Genomic DNA, 17,864 nt, shown 5'->3' with positions numbered 1-17,864 from the left:
TGCTCGACACATACATCTGGGGCCGCGGGTAAACAGATTTTCAATCTATAGCAAGATGCCTCGCCAGGCGTGTTGGCGCCCGTCTGGATGGGAAACGCGCATGCGAGCGACAGGATACTGTGCAACGAAGGGGGGGGGGGGGAGAGAATGCGCTTCAGGGAAGGACAGGGGGGAGAGACGAGGGCAACCTCTCTCGCCGTTTCGTTTCTTCTCCAGCACAAGCACAACCCCCCCCCCTCCCAGCCCGCCTCAGCCCGCCTCACCTTGCCTTCCCATACGTGAAAAACCTGCCTGATCCCCCCGATGTTCCTCGCCTGACAGCATAAATTGTCGGCCGTGGAGCTCGGCGAGTCCCTTCGGTGGCGGGGGGTGCGAGTGGGGGGGAGGGGGGGTCAGAGGGGAGATGATACATACATGACCGCCAACAGCCAGAGTCAAGGAGAGATGGGGGAGCAGCTGTCAGAGGTGGTGGGGGGGGGGGGGGGGATGGGGAGGGGGGGAGGACACGATTCTCCTCTGTATCCAGCATCCTTGTGCTGCAAAGGCCTTGGATACATGCAGTCCAGACTGCGGAAAGGAGCAGGTCGGCCGCTGGTCTTTGGACGTCGCCACCGCCGAGCCGCGGTATATTTCTCGGCTACGGAGAAATATATTCTCCTGTCGGGGGGGGGGGGGGGAGTGCTGTAGACTCTACACAGGTGGGATGGAAGGCTTATCAAAAGGTAACGCTCTCTGTAATTCGTGATTGACTCCTGGTTCTGCAACCTGCCCTTCCTGTTTGTTCGGAGAGCTCCTAGCGCCATCACTGCCAGGGAGTGTTGGATGGAGCGGTTTACTACTATGCATAATATATCTGTTTATGCATTCGGAATATTCTAACGGGGATTTAACTTTGATATGCAAATGTGGGATCCAAACATCCGAGGGACTTGGAAAGGAGACAAGGAGGGAAGGGTAGGAGAGTAGGCGAGACTGTCGGCGTGGTTCCCGGCCCGGGCCCGGTGGCCTGAGAGAGCGTCATAGCCTCGAGCTAGCTCGCTCGGGCCCGAGCCGGGCTCCGCGTACGTTCCCATCGGCCAATCAATTCCCATTCCTGTCAATTAGGCCTGGGATCAACCGAATCCAATAGCCGGTCCCCCCCCCCTCCCCAGGGGGAGGGGGGCACACGCTGCCGCCATGGAAGCTTCTCCTCATCCTCCTCCTCCCCAAACATGTCTGGGGCTGCCTGCCCTTGTACCCTCCCCCCCCCCCCCCACTGCCGCCCCTACAAAAACTCCTCCTCCCTTCTTTCCTGTAGTCTTACGAGATAACAAGAGAGGCAGTCCCTTTCCCTGCCAGGGAGGCTCCGGGAAGCCTCAGAGTGAAGGGGCCAGGGAGGGAGCCGTCATGCGCGATAAACGGATTCGGAAAAAAGGTATCATCGGTCTTTTGGCTGAATGGTCATCGCGTGACATGCTACATCGCCGGGACGACCGTTTCCAGGGCTGGATGCGTCGGCAACCCCAGCAGCCATGTTTGTTATCATAAATAATCGTTCTCTTCTGCTCCTCTCAAAATTGCCTCCCACACAAGTCTGGGGGGAAAAGTAGAACAGCGACTTGAAAGGCAAAGAGAGGAAAACAAAGAGATGAGACCAGGAAGACGGAGAAGGAGAAAGGAAAGAAAAAAGAAAGTAGAAAAAAAAAAAAGATTTAACTTTGCGGATAACCACGCGAATGTGACCCAGGGGAGGCCCGAGCACAAAGACTTCACACAATCCATGTGCGGCGTGGCTGTGGCAGTGCTCTGGAAGCCATGGCGGAGAAGGAGGAGCAGGAGGAGGAGGGAGGAGGAGGAGGAGCAGGAGGGAGGAGGAGGGAGGAGGAGGGAGGAGGAGGGAGGAGGACGAGGGGAGGAGGAGGAGCAGGAGGGAGGAGGAGGAGGAGCAGGAGGGAGGAGGAGGAGCAGGAGGGAAGAGGAGCAGGAGGGAGGAGGAGGGAGGAGGAGCAGGAGGGAGGAGGAGGAGGAGGGAGGAGGAGGGAGGAGGACGAGGGAGGAGGAGGAGCAGGAGGGAGGAGGAGGAGGAGGGAAGAGGAGCAGGAGGGAGGAGGAGGGAGGAGGAGGAGGAGCAGGAGAGGAGGAGGAGGAGGGAGGAGGAGGAGGGAGGAGGAGGAGCAGGAGGGAGGAGGAGCAGGAGGGAGGAGGAGCAGGAGGGAGGAGGAGGAGGGAGGAGGAGGAGGGAGGAGGAGGACGAGGGAGGAGGAGGACGAGGAGGAGAGAAAAAGGAACAGATCCGCAAATATTGACAAAGAGGAAAAGGGAGACGGCGACTGTTCGGCCCGGCTGGGGGGGGGGGGGGGGGGGGGGGGGGGGGGGGCACGCTCTAACCCGTCTTTCGCCCTTCCCTCTCGGATGAGACGAGCGGGCGTCAGACCCCGGCTAAACATCCCCGCCGTGGGAACGGATTAAAGAACGCACTCCCTCGAGGAGTCACACAACCTCTGCTGGAGAGAACACAGCGCCGAGTGCACGCTCAAAACACACACACACACACGCGGCCGTTCGTAGGCTGCAATTAGAAGACAGCGCACGGAGAGTGTGAAAGATGTTCCTTGTTTTGACAGGGAGAGAGTAAACGTCTCTCGACAACCCTGTGATGTATTCCACATTCCTATCTGGGGAACGACACAAGCCAAGTGTTTATTGCTGCCATAACACCGGCTGGGGGTGATAAGTGACGTGTTGATCAGGTACATTGCCCCCTTCATAGGGTTCAACTACCTCTGGTTTACTTGGAGATTTTAGAACAATGTATTAAAAAAAAACTCCTCCAATCCTTATCTAGCCATTTACAATATGTACTATATATATATTTTTTTTTATTGTGTTTCAGTGATTGGAGAACAAAAGATGAGCCAAACAAGATTGAGGTTATTCTTGGTCTAGACTTGACACATCAACAGGCCATTAACCTGGTTAATGACTTCATCGTTTGTGCGCATCACAACGAACGTGACACACCAAGGTGCCAGCAGTCAGAAAGCTTTTTTTGCGAAAGAGCACGTCTGATTGGTTGACATACCCTGCTATTTTAAAGTCTTCTGGTTCTGCTCGCGCGGATAGAAATGTTCCCCGAAGGCTCTCAACTCCTTTTTGTATTTTTTTCGACTTCTTGATATGCAGTTACCATGAGCACCAAATGAAGGCTCTGGCAGTATTCAAAACACTCAAAGCCAGTCTACCTCCAAGACGCTACCAGGAAATCCATTCGCCGACTAACCAATTTCCTCCATTACAGATCCTCCTCCCCCCCCCAATTTAATGTGAGGCATGTTGTGTTCATTAGACAGAGTACCCCCCCCCCCCTCCGCCCTCCCCCCTCCCCGCCTTCAGGTTTTGAGTTATGGGAGCATGGGGTACGCCAGTCTTCAAATGCGTCTCTCATGGGAGAAACCCAAACACCGTGATTGCATTAGCTCGTCTGGTTCACGGGTTCAGCCTCCACGCAACACGGCCCTGACCCCCCCCCCCCATCTTCCTCGAGACTCCCTGATGGGACTCTCGTTTCTACCTTACCATACCACCGTCCTACAGTCCGTTGTGGATCGTGCCTAAGCTGAGCCACTTGTTGACGTTGCTGACCCTAACCCGTTTTGACAACAAAGAGGGACCGTTCACATTCCAAGCCACACAATACCTCAGTTACTGTGGAGAGTGTTTGTGTGTGTGTGGGTGTGTGTCTCTTGGGGGAGGGTTCACGTGGATTGAACACACAACACAGAGAGAGGACAGGGCAACACCCTGACCCGGAGGTATGGGGGAAGGTTGTTTGAGGGGAGACGAGCCACCAACTGTCCTTGGAGCAGGGAGAGGCAATGACAGTGTTCAGGCTTCAGGACAAACACAAAGGAGAAGTGAACTCAACGTTTGCTGACACGTAAGAAAGGGTCCGGAATGTTTCAGTGCTTCTTCACCTTCACACGACCGAACGGCAGTCCGATATATTTCTCTATATTCCCCTGCAGGAGAGAGAAGTGTCTGTTTCCCACAGATAGCCAACGGCAGTGCTGACTGACTGAAATAACACGGACCATTAATTTCTGTTTGCGTGGCGGGGAGGCAATAATTCAAACAAACAGTTGCTTAGTTCACGCAGGGATGACATTTTGAGTCTCTTCGACTTCCTGATTTTGAAAACGTCCTCTTTCATTTCCATCCCGGACATTTACTGGTTTTCTAGTCGACTGGCTGGGAATTAACAGTAAACATACAGTCAATCCTACAACGGAGCGCTACAGAGTTAGTCAGTAGGCGGCCGTAATGATTGTGTCACTCACTGTCTGTGTGGACCAGCAGCACCAGACTGGCCAGAACCAGGAGAAGCGTGGCTCCCCTGGAGAGGGGCGAGGTCCGTCTGTGGCCGGGCACCATGGTCCAACTGCTGACACGCTCTCCTCGATTCCCAAGGCTCCCACTGATTGGCTAAGAGCTCACACGATCATAGAGTAACACCTAGCAGAGAAGAAGAAGAAGAAGAAAACATGAAACAGGGTGTTATTGTCACACGGTCGAGCAATTTCACCGACTGGGTCCGTGATTTCTCCCCTCCCACCAGGTTAAAGGGATATAAAAAGGAAATTGGTGACCTTACAAATTGCGTCAGGTCCACAATACTGGGAACACCTTATTTGAAAGCTTCTGAGCGTTGTGTTGCTATAGCATCACTGATGTTCAAGTCAGGCGCAAAGACAATTGACATTGGGCTTTTTTGACCCCACATGATTTACCGTCGCTAAGCTACAACGAGGACTCTTTGGTCAAACAAAAAGCTTTTTCAGGTGACCCTGAAATGTTGACGATTGGTACCAACTGTGGGAATAAGTTGCAACTTGTAAGAAGGCTGCAATCCAGTAAAAAAATAAATATAGTATATATAAAAAAAACAGAGCAGTTCAGTCTTTGATAAAATTGTCTCCCTGACCTTTTCGTAAAAGGACTCAGGGTGTGAGAGCTATGAAGGAAGAATCCATGTAATTAATCATTATGCCACAGACACTGACATCTGTAGACTGACGTGTGTGTGAGCTGTATCTGTGATATAAACACATTGGACGAAAGAAATGTAACCATGCTAATTAGTCATTTTCGAACAACAGAGAGCACCTGCCTTTGACAAATGAACAATTGAATAACAAAAGGCACCGTGTCACTTGGTGAAGCGAGCCACACAAGCTCGCGTCACTCTTCCTTTAATGCCATTGCCTGGACACAGCCAAACATCAACTACAATGGTAGCTGCACTGCCAACTTTGACACAGGTGTTTGTTTGTAGCCAGTCCGAGGCTAGAGTGCGAACGCATCACCCCCGATGAGTCTCTTCGAAAAGAATTTGCCCGTCTTCAATGTGTAGTCAGACCGCATGGGAGGGTATTTGCTGCGCAGGTTGCTATATCTGATAGTAAACCAAAAAAACTCCACCACACAGCAATAACACCAAACTTTTGGCCGGAAGTCTTTGATATTGCTGTGGAACGTCGGTACCACACTTACGTGACCAAACTTTCCACAGAGCTGAGGCAAGTCCAGATCCTCTAATGGGATTCGTATCGATGGGAAGTGACTCCTGGCCCCCGCACTTTCTATTTCTCCCCGGGAAGTTACAGTAGAGACTTGTCTATGGAACAGAAGGGGGGCTGTGCAGCACAATGCTCACAACTCTGACCCCCCCCAACCCCACCCCCCCCCCCCCCCCCCCACCCCCACCAGGACGCCGCTTAGCGACCAGGGGCCGCGTCGATCTCCACCCCTGGCTGCGCAGCGCTCCCTTCTGCCTCGGCGCACAAACTAACGACAGTGGACAGAGAGAATTGTGCCTTCCTTCCTTTGTCCGCCACAAACGAACAGAGGAAAAACGTGCTCTGCTGAGAGAGTTGGCTGAATGTTTGCTAGTCATGCAAACAGAACCGGCCAGGGATTGTAAACCCACCAACCTCTTATTCAATAGAATGTCTTTGAGCTTCTGGAAAACATACAGTGGTATATACAGGTACATTTGTTAAGAACACAACACGTTCATCTATTTTCCATGGTGCTCCTTCCTTTGAAGTGATTTCACAGCTAGCAACCTCCCATTCAACCTGATAACGACGATGAAAAAAACTCCCTTCTGTGTGCGCTTCCCCAGCATTCCCCTCATTTCAACAACATCGAAATTCCCCCATGGTTGAGACTCCCAAACCCTAGCAATTACAGACCAAACAAATGTTTGAAAAGTCGCAAAAACCGTTTTCCAAGCATTCTAACATGTCATGATGTAAGCCTGGGAGATGGAAGCAGGGGGAAGACAAAGGAGTTTTGGGGTTTCAAGCATCTCAGGGCGTCAACAGTCCCCCCGACGCCGTCCCAGAAAAATGGCGGCGCTGCAGGAACACCTGAAGGCTGAGGCAGCTTAGGAGAACGAATACCCCTTTCATGCGAGCTTTCACATCAGACGGCTCGCGCTTCACTGATTCGATAAAAAAAGAACTCCCCAACTTCTGGCATCTAGTCACATCGACTCATGAAACATACATTGGGCTGTTTCTCACCCCCCCCCCCTCTCCTCATTGAACAGCAGCCTAAATATGGAATGGGAGGATGTGATTTGGAATTGGGATTCTTGTCGTTGGAAGCATGAGTGACGTGCCTATAGACGGAAAAACACCAGAATACTAATTCCCCTCTCTCTCTCTCTCTCTCTCTCTCTCTCTCTTAAAATAACCCTCTCTCTCTCTCTCTCTCTCTCTCTTAAAATAACCCTCTATCTCAAACTATTGCAATCTGCAAAGAGATGGTTTCTGGCCATTTTCACCTGCTGATGCTGCGTAGTCTGTCTGACCTGCGTGATCTTAAACAGCAGATGAATATGTTCTATCATATGGTGTTTGGAGCGTAATCTCAGACAACATTCTGTCGGTCAGACACCAAAGTGTATTAGAGGCTTTCCGGGAAATGATAGCCCACAATTCTACATGCTTAGACAGAGCCACTTGAGAGCACATCCATCCACGACTTGTTTTACTGTCGGTAGTTTGATGTGTAATCTTGCATAATCCCTTGAGCAAATTGATTGCTTTGTGTCGAACATAATACATGTCTCGGAAGCATTTTTCTAATCTCACACAGTGCCTTTTGGATTTGTCTACCATTAAAATGAGAGAGTTATGATGTTTTATATAGGTCTTCATCATAGGTGTGTGTGTGTTGTGTAGCCAGGCTCCTTAAATCAAATGGTTGGTGATGCAGCAGAGGCCGTTACATCAAGATGCTAGCAAGCCCAAATTGGAGATTGGAGTGTAACTGAATAAATCCCTTTTCAATCTCTGTTTTTACTATTTGGGCAAAATGCTGCGTTTATGATTCATCTAAAATTGCTTTCAGCATAGGTATCTCTCGATAACGTATTCATACTAGGTGTACAATATATTCAGCTATATTCAGGATATACAGAATGAAGATGGCTCCACCCCAAAATAGTTGCGAATGAATCATCTCCAATGGACTTCCACTGACGCGACCAAGAAACGCGGTTGTAAAAAGGGCTCACCGGCGCAGCGTTTCAACTCCGCACGGAATCACTCCCAGTAGTCAGAGAGCAACCCCCTTCCAGCAGTGACACCGACCGCCCCCCGACTGAGCACGAGGCCCCCCCGCCTGCTCTCTCCCCTCGTCTCAATGACATCCCTCCAAGGAGAGTTGCATGGTGGGAAGGGGGTGGGGGCAAAGTCGAGCACGTTTACAGCCCGCTGCTCTTCGGTTGGGGGGGAGGGGGAGGGGGGGGGGGAGGAGAGTGTGATATCTTCTCCCGGCAGACGGCAGGGTTGAGAAGACGTGACTCCTCCTGAAGGGGGTAACCCCCCCCCCCCCCCCCCCCGGGGGAGCCTCCCTGCGCCTCTTATCTCCTTATTTATTCGCTCGTCTCCCCGGTGGTAGGATATGCGCAAAGGGCCCTCGGAGGAGGAGGACACCTATCTGATGATGAGGGAGGAGGAGGAGAGGGAAACTGAGGATGGCGTCTGTAACCAATGTCTGGACGCCTGACTATGGCTGAGGTGGCGCCATTGCAGGACCGGCGGGTCGCCAAACCACGTGGGAGAGGGGAGCGGTCCGTTGTGTCGAATGGCACCTCCAGCAGGGGCCCAGGAATGTTTTCATTCCTTTTCCGGGCACCAGCCAATCGGCGTGTCTGTTTTGTTTAAGCGGAGAAGCGCCACTCGCGGGCCTAATCTGCCCAGACAGCGGCGAGGCATCGAGAATCAGCACACGCACGCACACCCAATCATACGCTTATGTAAAACCTCCCCCCCCCCCCCACACTCCACTGTGTTCCGTTGCCATGTGCCGCATAACCGAACAGCACATCACCTCCGCCCACTCTCAGAGCCACGAGTGGCCTTGAGAGGAGACGCGCAGGGGCTTCCAGCGCGGCTGGAAGTTACACCGAGGATTAAGAGCTCCCCTAAAGAGGCACATTCAGCACATTTCCCCCCCCCTGCCACCCTCGTCTTGCTCTGCGGCTCTGCTAATTTGTTGTGACAGACCAGTGGGAGTGCGGCGAGCATTATCAGGAAGACTTGGCAACATTCGCATCGGCCACGACGCCTCGGAGGGAAAACTGCCGGAGACGCAAAGAGACATAAGAGAACTCACCCCAGGATTAGAGAGCTAAAGAGAAGTATGGGAGTCCTAGACACAGTTAAACCACTATTTTGTCAAACAGATGGACATTTTTTATTTCTGCTCCGGTCATGGTATTTAACCTTATTTGAGCTTCTTCTAAAACAAAAACATTGGAAATGTTATCTCCGGTTCAGGCACACTCGATGCTAAATTTAAAAGCCGCATAATGCCAGCCAAATTAGTGTGTGTTTTCCCGTCAAACAAGACTGTATGGCCTGAGGGAAAAATCCAGAAGGCCTAACAATAACAAACAACAGCCAAGGCTTTGATTTGTATGCTCTAATGCACCTGATCGTTTTAATCATATCCCATTTACATTACCATAGCACAGCATCACTCCGGGGATGCGAGGAAATTAACATTAAAGTCATTCTTATGTGTTTTTGTTTGGGTTTTATGTTAATAATTGTATTGCTGAGTTCGCATTTCATTTTTTTTAACTGGTATTTCACACACAAACGTTAGGAAGCTATTCAGACTCTGACCCACTACAGTAGTGAAAGTCGGTCGCAGCCATTGCCAGTCGTTTACGATGTGGCGATTGTTTTCGAAGGGGAAAACAAAGGTGATATTCTTGTATTTATCTGATGCCGGCGTACTTTGAGGTGATAGCGTTCAATGGATTACCTCTCCTCTGAGTCCTGGGAGACAGAGAAGATCTGGGTCCAGCTAATTAGCAAGACTAGGAGATAATTACCCATGCGGAGAGCCTTTGGATGCAGCCTTGAGATTTACCTCGACGCATTCCGGGAGCGAAGCGACGAGCCCCACAGGACGTACTGTCGCAACGCACGCCGGCGAAAAGCTCGTCAAAGATTTATGAGATAACTTTGCCCCCCAGTGCAAAGTATCGGCTCCGGAGTTAATGGTGCGATTACACTAATGAGGTGGAAGCAGGGAGGTGGGCGGTGGGGGTTGGGTGAGGAGTGACAAGTGGCAGGGCAGTGTGTGTGTGTGTGAGGGGGCTGGCGGAGTGGTGTCTTGCAGGGGGGGGGGGGGGCCTGAAACAAGCCAGGGGGGCCTTCATTACCAGGTGATCCCTGTGGGTGGACACCGGGCTGGTCCGGCCCCCTGGCCTCATTACGGGGGCCCGTCAAGGCCGGCAGCACGGCTCTCTTGATCTCTTCCTCTCCCCCCCCTGATGCCGGCCGGCCGGGCGGTGGATCAATAAGCCTCCTCAACGATGATCTGATGTGGGACAGGGCCCTCTGCTCCCGTCGCCGGGCGGGCTCGGGAGCAGACGGCTGGGGGAGAGAGAAACAGCCCTCATCGGACGGTCCCACTGGGGGTACCAACACCGACAGGCGTACGTGAGCCCACAGCAGACTCCAGCGGCCCGGTCAGAAAATGTTCACAACCCAAACAAACTGTCTTACCGCAGGAACTTTTAAGGAGCTCCAATTTCAGGTCCTATCAGCTGAAAGCTTGTGACAAATCCCATAATTAGGAATGCACTGAGACAACGTACACAACACACTAAGGGGAAGTGAATGTCTGTCGAGACTAATTGGACAGGGGAAAAAACCCAGGGAGCGTGTCACTGTTAATCATTGGGAATCCCCCATGAAGTTTCAGCTAGTTGGCTACCCACGTATACGGTGCGAGCGCACGACATGAACGGCTGTCTCGATACTCACTCATACATTCCGACTGATTAATGGCGGGTTCGAAAATACGCACGAGTCCTTACATGACTGCACGGTAGGTGGCCGCTCAGACGAAGCATGAAGATGTGAAAGGGCGTCGAGGTCAGCCGGTGTCATATATTACTGCCAGCTCAACGTTGCTCAACTATTTCCGGGGGTGATATATTTCCAAGTAACAATGAGATTCATGACCATCTAATAGGATTCAAACTCTAAGCCAACGCAAGTTGGTATATTAGCTGCAGCAAATCATGCGCTGGCACAAACCCAGCCCTGACACAATATTAGTAAAAGTGTTTAATGTTTGTCAAATAGTGCCTGGAGTGCAACACATGTATCATTCTCTTGATCCCTTCATTGTAAATACGGGCAGATGTGCTGAGTTGGGAAAGGCAAAACGCACGCAGCCTCTAACAGCTAATCCATACATGCACAGCTTTCAGCCCAGCCCAGTTAGTGAGTACGGATGTCATAAAACTGTTCACGGGCCAGGAGATAATGGGAAAGGCTACTTTGCTACTGCGCCTAACGAATCCATTACCCGCCAACAAGTCGAACTCCAAAACATCATAAAACTGACATTCCAAAGATGGATAGACTTGCGGTGGTGGAGTCTTCCTTTTTTAATGGCATCAGAGGCAACATTGCTCGGTGCTCGATAAGCAACGACGGGGCGCAAAATTGACGCCCTTTCGCTGCTGTCAACGGTCGCATTCCTCTTGCAATCGTACCGGTATCAGCTCGGCAACCCCAAAACAAACAGCGTGAGTGACGAACGTGTGGATTCCTGCGTTATCTAGACGTTGCTTTACAATTCTCCAGACTCCCGGCTGTCTGAGTGCGGAGGATGGATAGTCTTCCTCCAGAGTCCTGTCCATCGTTAATGTGTTTGCTCTGAGAGGCAGGGGTCGGCGCATTGATTATCGGATGCCCTGCGATATTTCATTTCATCCCGATGCCCTTACAGTAGCCGTGGAAGTTTAATCGCATCATGCGAAACTTTCATCTGACGCTTCTGACAGTCCTATTCATTAAGGCGCCACAATCAATTTGCTCAGGAAGCCGACTCGGCCAATCAAGACGTGCCATTTTGCAGAGCAAATTTCGAATTAAAACGACCGTCTCAATGCCCCCCCCCCGGGGCAAGCTATGGCGAGATTTGACGCGTGTTTTGTAATTATTCTCACACCTTCAGTTTCGCCAACGCTCAAATCCGGACCAAACTGTTTAATTGAATAAAAAATGTGTTAAAGAAAGGGTTTTAGTCCGCCTCTTCCCCTAACGGAAAGACTGAGTTTAATTATAAATAAAGTAAAGTAAGCAAACAGCGCTTGATCGGACATGACTGCCGTCAACGCAGCAAACCACGAGAAGCTGGAATGTCCGACTTCACAGAGCCGTTTTCCACTCCTCCCCGACTGCAAGCGGCTACTCTCGCCGGTCGTTTCATGCAGCCGCAGTCCATGTCGAACGCCCCTAATGTGGAGAAGAGGGTAAGTCACATGACTGTCACTGAGATCACAGTCGGTCCTATGTCAGATCGACAGCAAGAGGGAACGCCGCCAAGCGTATGCGCATTACTGGTAAACAACAACAAATAAAGAACCGCTGAAAGCAGCGTAGGATGAAAATGAATCAAAGGCAGGATGAATTGATGCATCCAACTGAAATGAAAGGGGGGAGAAGGATCTATGGACGCCCGAGTCTCTCCGCTCCGCTGCGCCGCGGTGAGCGAGAAGGCCCAGCAAAGCCGAGCTATCGCACGGCCTATCGTCCGCAAATCCCCCAAACAGGACTGAAGCACCATTTTAGGGATTGGGGAGAGAGAGGGGAGGGGTAGGGGGGGTCTGGTAGCAACAACAACAAAAAAACTGTGACAGTAATACCAGGCTGTCACCGGCTAAAGAGACAGCGGTGAGTAGCGGCCGCGGCGCGCGCAGCGAGGGGTCGCGCCGACCTGTCAGTCGTTTGTTTGGAGGACCGTACAGTCTCAATGAGGCCCCCACGGGGGGGAGGCCCCCGCAGAACGCCCCTCGATCACGCTGAGGACGGGGAGGTTAGTGGCAGTCTTGATAGCCTGGAAGGCCCCAACCCTGTATGCCTCTCTCCTCTGAGGGAGAAGGAGTGGCATCTATCTCCATCAGGGGCTGTCAGGGAGCAGAACAGAAGAGGGGTGGTGGTGACGGCCGCCCCCCCGCTCCCCCCCCGTCCACGGATCTGGAGACTGGGGAAGACAGCGGGTCGTCACCGACCTGCCACCTCGCCTGCCCTGACCAAACACCGGGGCCAGAATACAGTCACAACAGGCCAGGGCAAGACATCCAAAGACGGCTCTGTCGCCCGCTGCCCCGAATAATTCATCCGAGTGAGAATGTGGAGTTCCAAAACGCTCGGTCGCGGAAGGAGTAGCGGTGGTATTTCCTGGGCGAGCGACTGATCACTTCCTGTGGGGTGTGTGTGTGTGTGTGTGTGCACGTGTCCCACCACCACACAAACGTACGCAGACGGGGAAGAAAGCTCTTTTCTCCTTCCCCCTTTTCTATAGTGTTCTCTCTCTCGCTCTCTTGCTCTCTTACTTTATATGGCAGCAAGTGAAGCCACTTAGATCCATGGCTATTAACACACACACACACAGACATACCATCAATAACCCATACAAACCCCTCTGGCAGGTACACTTTCAGAGATGGTTGGACCACTGTGGACATGAATAAGACTTAATTACCCAGCAGACCCTCGAGAAGGTTTACACAAAAAAATCTCTCTCTTGACAAAAGAGGCAATTAGCATCCCAATGCTTTGTAGAGAGCTTCATTACCATCAGAACATGGGACAAAACATCAGCGAAACGTTGTCAGAGTGACAGCAAAATGTGCCGTAATCATGCTGAAGTTCTAATGAGCAAATCAAACAAAAAGACAAAGTAAAGAAATTGCCTCCGCGGCGCATTCAGCTCTTTCATGAGATTCACACAGTGTGCCGATATAGGTGTCGAGTGAATTCCATTCCAAACATGAAAGAAGTGTACTGCAAAATGTTTATATCTATTCAACACCTCTTACGGTTTCTGAAAAGACAAAAGAAGTGCCAACATATTACTTTGTGGGCCCCAAATTTGCTGGAGCAGAAAGCGCTTCAAAGAAAGTAAGAAATATCCCTGAAATCCCTTTATTCAAGGCCGTAATCATAATACATATACAATATTCAAATCTGGTCAAAATGTCCCCCCCAATATATTTATATCAAATATAAATGTGCTACGATACGACAGGCAACGCGCGCTGTCCGAAATTATCATTAAAAAAATAATTTGTCCCCCCCAATGTTGACTCCATGGCTACGTCTTTGCTTTAATTGCAATTATAATCTATGCTTCATGATCACCATACAGTATCTCAGGAGAAATATTTCAATTAGGATTTAGTCATCAGTTTATATTTGATAATGTATTAATATATGCAAAGGACAATATTTCAACTTGGGTCAAATGTATTTCCATTTTATCATTGAATGGGGAGGAATTCAGATTGCAGGCAATCACTACTTCAAACTGCTATTAAAATGTTAATTATGGTTCAACCCTCGGTTACAGACAAGTTCACATACCTGCAAAAATGAACTAGCACATCTGCATATCATGTCGTACATGGAAATGGTAAGTCAATCCAGTTTAACATCATCGACGTTGGATAGTAAGCTATTAGTCAAGTAGGTTATCCAAGGATCAACCCCCCCGGACACCAAGGGCAGCCCAGCCAAGGTCGGGATTAACCCGGTGGAAGTATCGAGGCGAAATTCAAACGCACTCCTGAATGGAAGTGCTCTGCTATGCTAATGAGTTCTTCAACACCACCGCCGTCTCTGTGACAGAGCGCCAGCGAAAGCTTCAGCCAGACTCCAAATCCAGTCGCGTCGCGTTAGGAGTTTGGCTTTACTGGGTCTTAGTCTGCTGTCCTTCCGTTCTGGTCCAAAGTCCAGAAAGATAAGAGCGATGCGCAAGGGTGAAGTCATATATCGAGGATGAGGGGGGCAACCGCGAGGGCTCTGGACTAGCGACTGCTTCACACGTCTCTGCTGGGCACGTGGCCAAGTGGAGTTTGTCAAGAACATTCTGGAAAATGGGGAAGGGGGCCGAGGTGGTTCACCGGGTAGAGCACGTACCGTTACGGCTTTGATTCCGGTTCTGGCAATTTCCTCCATGTCTCCCCCTCCCTCTCTCCCTGTTTTCCTGTCTGCCTCATAATGTCTCTAGCTATATCAATAAAGCCCCCCCAAAAAAGCTGAAGCTATAAATATCTATATAAAATTATGGGAAAACCAACTTAATTTTCACCAAATTTGCATTTATGAGTTCCCGCTCTCGACTGTTTAACGAGACTTGAGTTATGGGGGATGCAGCTCTTAAACAGAGGCTCGTGTGCCCTAGAGGCCGCCCAACTCCTCTCTACTACCCCCCCCCCCACACACACACACACCCCTCCTCTCTCTCTCCCTCTTTCCCACCTCTCCCTCTGGCCCTCCATCAGGTTGGCCCAGACAGGATTAAGAGACTCTCAGACTATCAGTTACCTAGAGTCAGCAGAACAATGTTCTGTTTCAGACAGTTGTTAGCTACTGTAACTCTTGTCATTATCCTCTCTCTCTCTCTCTCTCTCTCTCTCTCTCTCTCTCTCTCTCTCTCTCTCTCTCTCTCTCTCTCTCTCTCTCTGAGAGAAAGCTGTAGAACACGTGTGGGAGATGACGTGTGATTGGCAGGTCTACGGCTCCTCAGAGTAGACAGACAGACACAAGATGCTGGACAGCTTTCTTCTTGATTTGGTTACCAGTGGCAGAGAAAACTGCACGGGGGGATGGGGGGGGGGGGGGGGGGAGCACTAGGCGTCAGTCGGCTGCCAGAGCGAGAGGATATGCCCTTCAAAAAACATTGTTGCATTAGCAGAACATGATTAAAGCGTGTTCCCATCAATCACAAATCGTATCAATCATTTGATTAATTCCGAAGGACTGACATCCAACGTCCTAATCAATTACGTTGAAAAATGAATGCTTTCTGCCTAATTTATTCCTAGCTGAGGAGAAATTAACCCAAATTTAGATATAAAAAATAAAAACCATTTGCACAGCTTGCACATGAGACAACACAGAGTCCATTGGAAACACTGAAAGTCTTGCAGGACCAAGAGGGACAATGGCATTTTGCATTTGACAGCCATGTTAACCCGAAGGCTGCTGCACAACCTTTCGAATGAAGGTCCAAAGAACACACACCGCTGAGCACTGCTTTCCCTCTTTGTCTGAAGGAACCCGAAGTTCCTTCGACGCCGCAATGTTTCTGTAGAAACCGGCCTGAAAGCAAGGGCGAAACTAATTGTGCCAAGAAACGACATTCGCAGCGACAGTCAACTTTGCGAGTTCTGTCTGCCTGTCTGTGGGAGACAGACTGTCCCTTCCCAAGGCTGCTGGCCTGCATGAGAGCACAGTGCACAGCCGGAACCTGGACAGGAGAACGAGAGGAATCAGTGGCGAACGTACGAATCAAGTCAGTGTGTTACATGCCTTTTGTTATAAATATTAGGGAAGCAAACACTCTAGACATTTTTAAAAGACAGCTTAAAACCTACCTTTTTACCGAAGCATTTAAGTAATTTTATCTCAAAAGTGTTTTCCTACTTTGAAAGTTGTTTTCTCTCTTGAACAGAGATCTTATTGGGATTTGTATTTTTGTTTGAATTGTTTATCACTTGTATTATAGTTTTTATTGATTTTATGTAAAGCACCTTGAGCTACAATTCTTGTATGAAATGTGCTATATAAATAAAGTCTTACTTACTTACTTACTCATTCAGCACAAACAGAACCATGGCAGATCGTTTAGCCTGATAACTAAAGGAAGCAATTAAAATGAACTCAGGCAAACGTCACAGTGCCATGCCTCTCCAAAGGAAGAATGGCGCTTTATCATCTTTGGCTACCACTGTGCGTGGAGGGCGAGATAGATGTGTAAGAGCAGCGACTCCGAGGATTCCACCGCACGTGCGGACCGGAAAAAGAATGGTTATGCCTGCTTTGCATGTGAAAGTTGTTACTTTGTACATGGGCGAGAAAGGGGGAAAAAGAGGCCCAGATTCAAGGTGTGTTGCTGGTGTGGTCCGCGTGACATCCTGAGACAGGTGGACCTTTAACACCAAAAAAAGTCACGGCGGACATGTCATGTTCTACTCGGTGACATAGCATGTCATGAGGTGTGTTGGTGTCAAAAGGTTCGATTGTCTAATCTGGTTCTTCGGCTATGACAGCTGTTCGATTTTTCTTGTCTCCCCCTCCTCGAGCCACGGACATGGCCTTTTCGTTGACATTTCCTGCCACGACAGCTGGGGGCCCAACCGGGTTCATAAACACCGTTGAATCCACACGGCTAATTCTCCTCTCCCCAACCCTACCATGTCACGGCCTTCCCCCTCCAACTGGTCACGCAGGGCAGAGTGACACATTCCCTTCTCGGCGTCCCTCCAGGAGGCTCGCGTCACGATCCCGGTGACACGGGCCGCTCCCACGCGGGCCTTCGACGCCACCGAGGTGTCACCGAAAGCCAGACGATCCCCCCCCCCCCCACGCCACGCCATCTCCACTTAGCATACTTAAACTTTCACAACGACGGGCGTTTTGTTCAATCACACAGAGGTGGCCTTTACAGTTTGATATGCACAGCGCATCTCCATATCCACGGACGCTGGGCGGACGCATCCCGTGGCGAGATGCTTTGCCGTTTCTTGCGTCAACTGGGTTTCAGGGGAGTCAGGTGGTAGAGCGGTTAGGGAAGCGGGCTTGCAATCAGATGGTTGCTGGTTCGATCCCCGGCTTTGCCAGATGACGTTGTGTCCTTGGGTAAGGCACTTCACCCTACTTGCCTCGGGGGAATGTCCCTGTACTTACTGTAAGTCGCTCTGGATAAGAGCGTCTGCTAAATAACTAAATGTAAATGTAAATGTTTTCCCGGGTCCGCTGTGCTTTGTGAGGCAGAAGGTGCATAGGGCCCGTCTCAGGCTATAACTCCTGTCACAACAGTCATGCTTGTTCCACCCAGGCAGGCTCCGGAGACTTGTTCGGACTCGTCCCCAGAGCTCCAGTCGGCGCGCCAGTCGACCCTGGGGCGCGCCCGACCCCCCGCAACTTCACGGACGCTCCGACGGAAAGCGAGCAACCCCATCCATCCAATGATGCCGCAGAGGATTTGAACCCAACGTTACGCCGATCAATAAGGTCGCCGAGAATGTGTAATAATAAATGTGCTTAATGGACCTCCGAGAGAAAGAAGGATTGAGGGAAGTGCCAATTAAAATAGTCCTCGTGTTTGAAAATACACCTGCTAACTGCTAAATGGTTGGCACAGATTCACTGTGCTGGTTCTAAATGAAGAAGAAAAACAAATATATATATATCAGAACAAAACACCATATTCACCATAGAAGGAAAGATTACGGAGTGAAGGCGGCCAGCATTTCAAATGTCACAACGTGGCCA

At 50.5% G+C, this 17,864-nt stretch overlaps 1 protein-coding gene across 1 annotated transcript in view; it reads right to left on the bottom strand.

Annotated features, from left to right (window-relative positions):
• The window catches only part of ptprfa (protein tyrosine phosphatase receptor type Fa), an 87,238-nt gene extending 70,272 nt beyond the window's left edge, over positions 1-16,966 (bottom strand). The window contains 1 exon segment of the mRNA XM_067230195.1: positions 16,784-16,966. Coding sequence (XP_067086296.1) covers positions 16,784-16,966 — 183 coding nt within the window.
• Positions 16,967-17,864: the final 898 nt, after the last annotated feature.

This window comes from Osmerus mordax, chromosome 27 (genome assembly GCF_038355195.1).
Source record: "Osmerus mordax isolate fOsmMor3 chromosome 27, fOsmMor3.pri, whole genome shotgun sequence".
Lineage (NCBI taxonomy): Eukaryota > Metazoa > Chordata > Actinopteri > Osmeriformes > Osmeridae > Osmerus > Osmerus mordax.
The sequence above is the reverse complement of the archived record's forward strand: the minus strand, read 5'-3'. Positions and strand labels throughout refer to the sequence as shown.